Genomic DNA, 9,572 nt, shown 5'->3' with positions numbered 1-9,572 from the left:
AAAGGTAGGTGTTGTAGCATATAAAATCTCAGTCCGAGTCAGTTGTTACTTCATCCAACATTTCATGTCTCTCCGCTAAAGAAGTGACATCATTTACCAATTGAAATATACCACCCACCAGTCATTGATATATCTAGTCCCTACTGCCTTCAACCAATGAAGATTGTGGAAGAAGAATGGTTCAAAAAGGAAACAAGGCTATCACTCAAGTTAAAGTGCATTGGGTTCAGTTTCCTCCAGAACAAGCTACTTGGCAAGATTATCATGCCTTGTTAGTAAGGTTTCCTTCTTCTCTTCCTTGAGGTCAAGAAAGTTCTTTAACATTAAGGGACTGATACGAGTGAAGTTGTACATCAAGCCTCAAGACGTATACATGGTAGTTATAGGTAAGAAGTAGTATTATTAGTTACTTTCAGTATTTACAAATAAGTCCCCAAAAGTAAATATGTTATTTACTTTTGGTACTCAGTAGCTAGTACAATGTGTCAGGTGGTTATTTCCTATTCTATCCAATTTAGGGATATATATATATATATATATATAATAGCATGTGGGGGAGTTAATGATAATTATCATCTATATTTTGCCCTAAGTTTCTTTATCTAGCACCTTTTCTTCTCGCATTTCTTTTGTTTATTTCTGATCTTGCAACATTCTCGCCGAGAAGAGGGGTGCGCCGGTGGCTGTTGGTCGCCCCCGCCGGTCGGAGTTGCTGCTTGGAGCAGTCGTTGCTGCTGTTGATATTTGTCTTGAGTGGCTATCTCGCGATCGAAACGAAAAAGGATGAGAGAACCGGCGAAGGTCGGGGCTCGCCTGGTCCTTGCTGGCTTCTGTCTTCGCTGGAGAAGAGATAAAGTAGGGGAAAAAGAGGGGTTAGGGGGTAGCGTTATTGAGAAGAGAAAAATAGGGGAGGAGAGAAAGAGAGGAAGCTCTCGCCGGTTGGTTTCGCAGGTGATGGATGGTCTCGCTGGAGGAGCAGGGCGAGAAGAGAGGGAGAGGGGGTCTAGCGGCGCTGATCTACAAGGGAAAAGAGGAAGAATGAATTATGTTAGGATTCTGGGTCTTTTGGTATTAAAAATGAAAGTAAAGGTTGGTCAATCTTGATCGTTGGATCAATGAAAATGAACGGCCAGGATAGGATCTTGGAATTGACACAATGATGAACAGTTAAGATTGATTCTTGAATCTGATTTGGAATTGGTTGGACTTGGAATGGCTAAAATTGAAATAAAATTTGCTATAATTGAAATGGAAAGGTGGTTACAATTGAAACGAAATTGAATATGATAGGCTACGAATTAAATAAATTGGAATAGAATAGACTAAAATTTAAATGATATAAGGGAAGATTAGAGAAGTGCCATTCAATTAATAAAAATCTTCACATATTAAAGTATTTTCATATAAGCATAAACACACCTAAATTTTAAAAACATTTAAATAAATAAGCAAAGTAATTAATTTGAATTTAAAATTGATAAATATAATAATTTAATAATAATAAAATACCCTAATAGTAGTAATAATTAAAATAATTTTGTAAATTATCAATACTAAAATATATTATTATTTAAAACAAAATTGATTAAAATTTTAAACGTACTAAAAGTAAATATGTTTTAAAATACGTATTTAATTGAATAGCACTTTCGAAAGGGTTATAGGTCGGTAAAAATTGGGTTTCAACAATGACTTGATTATGTTTTTGTATGAAATCATGCACATGACATCTGCATTTGGCATGCTTGTATTTTGAAACAAGTGAAAGATATATTTGGGACCTGCAAATGTTTTGAAATAATTTTTCGCGTGTATTCAGCTCAGAGGGAGCGAGTTAATATTTTCCTGACAAAAATTGGGTACTTAAAATGAAATGCTCTATTTTTGAGGTTTTATGCCTTAAAAGGATTATTATTTTAAACCTTTCGGATTTACCATCGGAGTAAAAGAGAGGTTTTCTTTAAATTTGCACTCTTCCACTTTTTAGTGAAAGAGGTACTAGGTTATTTGATATTGTGACCTTTTTGGATATTTCCGGGTTTCACTATATGCATTCTACATATGTTGATAAGTTATGATGGTTCACAGACTGAATTCAAAATTTTATGACTATTGCATCTATAGATGAGCTGAGGCGGATTCTATAGTTGTCCCGGGATCCCACAAGATGGTCAGCAAGACAATTTCAAACTTCTTACTTTATTCATGCATTGGTGACATGTGCATTACATAGCTTGGTGTTACTGTCTGTTTGTGATTTATTGACTTGTATGGTATGGATTCGTTGCTTTTGCCTTTTTCACCGTCATTAATGATTGTTTACTTCTACTTACCTATCAAACATTATCGTTAGTATATATATATATATATATATATATATTCCTAGCATGAGTCACCCTTGTTGAGCATTGGATTTCCCGTGGACATCGCAGACTTGGATTGTGGTGAACTCTTGTTGTCTAGAGACTTACTACTTTTTCCTCTTTTGTAAGGTCTATGTATTTTATATATTGATTAGACTGAGTCGAGGTCTGATCTTAGGTCGGGTATCAGAGTCATGGTCGAGGTCGGATTGGGTATCGAATCAGATTTAGGGTCGGGTAAGAGTCGAGTGTCGGGTTGAGTGTCAAAAGCATTTTGTTCAGAAGTTGGATCCTGAATTAGAAATTGAGTTTGGGGGTCGAGGTCAGACCGAGGTCAGATCTCGAGTTGGGTTCAGATATTGGGTCGGGTGTCATGGTCGAATTATGATTCAAAAGTTTGATCCTGAGTTAGAGGGGTCAGGAGTTAGGATCGAGTCTTAGGTCGGGATCAGGTCTTGGTTGAGGTCGGGTCTCGGGTTGGGGTCGGGGTCAAGTTTGGGTGTCGGTATCATATTCTAGTTGAAATGTTGGGTCTTTAGATTGAAAGCCAGAGTTAGGTCCTGGATTGGTTCTTGGGATCGTAGCTCAATTCGGATCATGGTTAGAGTCGAGTTCCAATTTGAATGTCGAGTCTCATGTCGGGAGTAAGGGTCATGTACGAGATCAGTTGCCAGTATCGGGGTGGTTTCTAGATCAGAAACCTTTTTTCTAAAAAGTATTTTCCATACTCTAGAAAAAATAAAATATATTTTCTAAAAACATTTTTCATTCCCCAATCATAGACTGGAAAATATTTTTCAGTCACCAACCAAATATAAGAAAATAAGTTATAAAAAAATATTTTCTAGGAAAACATTTTCCTTAATACCAAACACATCCATAAAGTCATCATGGTCTTAAAGTGGTGAGGCGCACAAATTATTAAAATTAAAATTTATTATTACTTGCCTATTTTTCTTGTCTTAATTGATATATTTCAACTACGAAAATTTAGTGGTCACAGGGTTACTTTACTAAATTAATCATATTAGTTATGCTTTAAAATTTTTAATGTAATCACTATTCCCTCTGTCCTAAAAAACTTGTTACATTTTTCATATATATGCCCCTTAAGAGAATATTGATTAGGATGAGTATTTGACTATAAGACTTTATTCCCTCTATTCCATATTAATTTAATTTTTGAGGTTTTTTTTTTTATTTAAAATAATTGAATTGTTCAAAGTTCATGGATGTTTGATTTTTTTTCCATATTTACCCTTACTTCTAATGAAATTTGATATTTTTAGGAGATAAATATATTATTAGAAAAAAATGTGAGTGGAAGTCCCAAAAATCTAAAAAAAAACCGCTGAAAACTAGTTTGACCCAGTTTTTGAGAATCTAAAAATATTTGATGCTTGAATTTTTAAAATCACACCAAACTACATGGCCAAATTAATATCGAAAGATAAAATTTTAAAATTTATGATCAGACGCTTACTAACTTGGCGTTGAAAAATTCTTATGATGAGTATATATAAAGTGAACTCTTTAAAAAAAATACATGAAATCAATCTTAGGATTCACCCCACATTTTCAAGAGGTAGCTATCACACTTGCTACTAGTCCCATTCACAAGGAATTTAGAACTTGCCCTCTTTGTCTTTTTGGGCATCACTGTTGGTTTACTGACCCCATCATTTTTAAGGCTGTGCCTATACTCAACTGCCACTTGTTCAAATACTTCCACATCAAACATGTTCAACTTTAGTTTTGGGTCCATTAAGTCCCTCACATATGCAAAGGGCAATTGGTCCCTTGGATTAAACCCTTCAAGCTCATTAAATAAGAGGCACGAGAATAAATTGGTTGCCACACTATGTTTCCTCAAGATTATTGCACTATCTGGTACATCTGCAAGAACCATGGGAAAAAAAACATAAACATAAAAGAAGGTTTTCCATAAAATTGGCTAGAAGAATCTCAATTAAGACTAATTTGCAATAAAGTCAGACACAAACTATAAAGAATTTAGCTTTAGACAAGAATCATGATTAAACTATGACTTCTTGACCAGCTTGCATGTATCTAAATTCATTCACGGGATATCAGCTTCCAAACAACAACATAACATGTACCAGGTAGATATGTTCATCAAGATCAGGATAGATAAAAATTAAGATCACCTAATATTTTCGTTTCTGCTGAAATTTAAACTTAAAAGCTCATAATTCTCAACCACGAAGTCACACCTTAGCATGTTAAACTAAGACATTTTTCTTTGTACAATGATCAAAATAACACACTTTTTATTAGGAATACCCTTAAAGAAGCAATCTAAATAAAAAATTCATCAAACTTTTGGAATAGTGACTATGGGAGAGAGAAAAATTAGGTAAGAGCTTACAAGATGGCCCTACCATTAAACTACCTTCCAAAGAAAGAAGAGTGACAATAATCCAGTATATATATTCCAAAAATCATCGACGTTGAGAGTTTGCTCATAATGTGACAATCCATTGTACCTCACTTATTTATAATAAATAAATAAATATACCTCAAACTTTTGTTTTTTTCTAGAAACTATTTGATGGGAGAGTTTAACACTAAAAATAATACTGCTACCTTGTTTCTTAAAAGTGGATTAACTATTTGAATATGTGAAACTGACTTTAATTAAATAAAAAATATGGATGTTCACCTAACAACAATATTTTATTTACTTTCACTTTTTCTTGTTGGAGACGAGGAATGTGTCTTATTTAATGTTATATAACTCCAAGTATCACAGACAACTCATGCTTTTCCAAAAATATGCATTATTCAACGTCCCCACTTGTAATCCTCATTAAGAAATGCCGGACTTAGCTTGAACAATTAGTGCAAATTCGTACATCTTTATAGCTAGAACAATTAGTGCAAATTCGTACATCTTTACTAGCTAGAACAATTAGTGCAAATTCGTACATCTTTAGTAGCTTGAACAATTAGTGCAATTTATGTGATTATATTTGACGGACACAATGTTTCAAAAAGGAAAAAAGTTTTCTTGAAATTTTATGATGTTAAACATAGTATTAAAAATCCATATGACTATGAAAACATGTTACTAAGGATAAATATGAAATTTGAAGTTGAACTGTTTCCAAACTAGAAAAGTATCATGTTTTTTAATATCTATCACAATAAAAACGATATATTCAGTGTAATTCTACAAGTAAGAATCTGGGAAGGGTGGTGTGTATGTAATATTTGGAGTAGCTATCTCATTTCAACAATAAAAAAATACCTAGTGTAGTCTAACAAAGTGGGGTCTGAGGAGAATAGGATATATGTAGACCTTACCCCAACCTAAGAGGTGAAGAGATTGTTCATTATAGATCCTTGGCTCAAGGAATAACTATGCAAAGTAGTCCAGAAAAAAAATAACGAAAGTTAAAGCATAACAAACCGATATATTACGATAATTAAAGTATAAGAATCAACATATAATAACAAAAATAGAAGGACAAGAAACTACGAGATGTTACCTGAAGGGTAAGGCTTTTCTGGAGACCATGGTTGCAGGCCATTGTCACAATATGTTTCCATTTGTTTCATCAATCCATCAACATCCCACCATTTCTTCCATCTTGCAGTTGCCATGGCTTCTTCCATTGTATGGACATAAAAAGGATGTCTTGAAATAGCCATATCAACATCTTCCATAACAACAAGTGAGTGAATCAACAAGAATGGATCAACAACTAGCTGTATTTTGGCATCTATCCAAATGCTATATTTAGAATTTGGGAAAAGCCTATGAACTAAATATTTGGGAATAACTCCATTCATTGCTGAATTCTCATACAAATTTTCTTTTTCAACCTTCACAATTCTCCACACTCCCACTGAATTCTCCTCTGATGATGTTGTTGAAATTAAGTTGTGATATTGAAGTCCCTTGAGTGTCACATCATCAACAAACATGTAAAAGCATACTGAGTAGGGTGTATCTTTACCAAGTCCCTTTGGTTGCCTGATTTTGTCATGATCATTGAATATTGCTGAAATAACCACTATTCCCTTGCAATTTTCCATGGAAATCCTATCTGAAATTTTTTCAAAAATACAAATTAAAAACATTCAAAATAACACCTCCAAGTTTTGCCTCTTTGGTCTAGTAGTAAGAGCGCATCGTGTGATATGTGGATTGACACACATCACTAGTTCAAATACCATCGTAAATGAAAGTGTCGTATATATTTAAGTAGAGAAAGGTAGAGGGACGAGTTGTTAGATCCTCGAAACACCTCCAAGATTCATTTTTTTTTCATTAGTAAGTATATAATGGTGATATTATTCCAGCATAGTAGTAAGAATTTATATCTTCAACAGCCACAATCAGAATTCACAAAAGGGGAAAAAAAAAATGTAGATCAAAAATTGCAAATCTTGTGTAATTGAGTATACAGATCACGAACCAAATTTAGTGATAGGAAAACGTTTGAAGAATCCACAAGGAACTTCAATTCCATCATGCCGACGATGATCAAAATAAGAAAACCTCTTTTTGATACTGAAATTCCCACCAAAACTATCAGCATTCCCCTGAATATACCTCAAGTTTCGCGAACCAAGAAACGTAGAATTCTCACTGAATTCATTCATTTCCTTCAAAGCATTCCAATAATCTAACCAAAAAAGAATCACATTACTCAAACAACAAAAAGATGATGAACGAATTCGAAAATGATAATTTAATTTTATAAATACCTGAGAAATAAACAGGGGAATTACAAGACGAACGAAAAGTAGGAAGGGCATGTTTATGTTCACCATAAGAAGAATTGTAAAGGAATAGAGGTGTTTGGATAGGATCATTAGGGGAATATCTGAATAGACAATTTGTTGGAGAAATAAAAGAAGTGTAAAGAACTAAAAAGAGAGAGGTGAAAAGGTAGATAACAGAAATGCAGAGAAGTTTTGAGTAGCAGAAGAGTGGTTTTGATGATGTAGCCCTGATCCCCATTTACCTTTTCTTCGTAACAGAAAAACTATCTCATACATCTTCTATTGTTATCATCGTATGAAAATTACTTATATTTTTTTATTTTTGTTTTTTTCTCAACCAATTGTTATCTCATTTATATTAGATGGTGACTTCGTTTCTCATCCAATATCCAATATATATGTATGAAATAAATAAACTAATATTTATATGTCCCTAATTATTTGTCCACTTATTTTACTCCTATTAAATATGAATTTACATAAGAAAACTTAAGATTTTCAAGAAGTTTTACTTTATTTCAAAGTAAATAATTGAGGGTATAATAGATATAAAAATTTTTATCCTTTCTTGATTTGTCAAAATGAACAAATAATTAAGAACAACTAAAAAAGAAAAAAATAGACAAGTAATTAGGGACAGAGAGAATAGTCAGTATCAAATTGTAGGACACTTTGGCTACATCAAAACATAATTAGAGATGGAAATTTTAGAAAGACCAAATTCTTAGACAATCTCTTTAATTAGTCATCAATTTTTATTTTGACACTTCATTTTAATTGTGTTTCATTTTAACCCTTCGTTTTTATTTTTGGCGTCATTTAAATACAAAAAATATTATTTAGTATAAGCTATTCATAGCATTTTGATAAAACTAAAAAAGGTCTGACATATTCAATTTTATAATATTGCGCTTTTTTTTTCCGTTATTTCGATTTAACTCAAATATTTACTTTCTAATTTTTAGTTCAGCTTCAATACAGGCTAATCATTTGGAGTTCCGAAATAAAAATTGATGACAAGTTAGAGGGGTTGTATATGTATTTGGCAAAAAAAACTTATTTGACACATGATGTTCACATTAATTTTATTTTAATTGATAAAAAGAGTTAAAAAAACAAAGTATTTTCCACTTTATATTAATTAAAGGATTTCAAAATTAAAAAAATAGATTCCTTCAAAATAATATTTTATTAGAAAAGTGAATATATACACGGTGCTTCTGATAAACCCGTAAGAGTACGTAGTTGATTTCCATGTCAGTGCCTTCTCAGTGAGTTCGTTGCATAGATTTTGTCTAATTCAATTTATATTTTCTGTATAATTCGTATGATATTATACACAAGTAAATTTATCAAATACAGGACGGCAAATTTCATTGAGGGTTCCAAAAAAAAAAAGGTATGATATATACTATTAGAATACTTGTAGATTACCTGCGCATTTTACTTGGGATTATTTCTGCAGAAATTTCCTACGAATTTTTATGCAGAAATACGAAATTTCTAAATTATAGATTTTTTTATCTGCGAAAAATAGTTTTCCAGAAAAATTGGTGGGTAAATTTGACATCATTTTCGCAAAATTGTTAACTAGGGAATTATTTGGGGCAAATAATTTGCAAGTAGCATTTTCATAGGTAAATTCGCAAGTAATGAAAAAAGGGATTTATTTATCTCCTAGCAAGAAAATTCCTAGATAAACTTATTTGCAAATTTAACTAGAAATAATTACTTGGGAATTTATCTGGAAATATTTTTTTATGTGGAGCTGGGGATTCATATTCCATGAATTTACTTGGGAATTTTCTTACCTGAAGAATTACTAGGGGATTTTATTATTGTAAATTTGATTTGAGATTTTTTAGGGATCTACTTGAAAATATGCAAACTTGAATGTTTTTTATATAATTTAATTGGAGTTTTTTTTTATTGAAATCTACGGATATTGAATTAGGAGTCCTGGAGGAATATTTTCTTAAAAATATATATACAAAAATTAAAAATCATAAAATATAAAAAAGGACAAATGAAACTACAATGAAATTTATTGTTAAATAATTACTCTATTTTTAGGTTTAATAAATTATTATGAATAATATCAATCTAATAAGGTGTTGAAACATTATCATAAATTTTAGGATGAATAGTTTTAACTTGTATATAATTAATATTTAATCTCACTAAACATCATTTTTTATTTTTTTTATTTGAAAGAAAAAAAGAACTAAAATTATATGGCCAATTATCTATCTATATATAAAAGGAGAAGAAAAAATGACATATATCAACACCACAAATTTTTAGAATTTTAAATAAGTAATAATCAATAATTAAATAAATAAATATAGACACATGTCAATAAATAGAATTTGAATGACACATATCTACACCACAAATTTTTAAAATTTTTAAATTTAACTAATTTTAAATAATCAATAATTAAATAAATAAATA

General features: G+C 31.4%; 1 protein-coding gene across 1 annotated transcript; it reads right to left on the bottom strand.

The window, feature by feature from the left end:
* Nucleotides 1-3,864: 3,864 nt before the first annotated feature.
* Nucleotides 3,865-7,408, bottom strand: LOC125842424 (probable hexosyltransferase MUCI70). The gene is made up of 4 exons (XM_049521721.1): nt 7,101-7,408; nt 6,809-7,018; nt 5,876-6,436; nt 3,865-4,259 (listed from the first exon to the last, which is right to left on the bottom strand). Exons 1-4 carry the CDS (start codon nt 7,354-7,356, stop codon nt 3,922-3,924), a joined length of 1,365 nt encoding a protein of 454 aa, XP_049377678.1. The 5' UTR covers nt 7,357-7,408; the 3' UTR covers nt 3,865-3,921.
* Nucleotides 7,409-9,572: the final 2,164 nt, after the last annotated feature.

This window comes from Solanum stenotomum, chromosome 10 (genome assembly GCF_019186545.1).
Source record: "Solanum stenotomum isolate F172 chromosome 10, ASM1918654v1, whole genome shotgun sequence".
Taxonomy (NCBI): Eukaryota; Viridiplantae; Streptophyta; class Magnoliopsida; order Solanales; family Solanaceae; genus Solanum; species Solanum stenotomum.
This window is presented reverse-complemented; position numbering and strand designations above follow the sequence as displayed.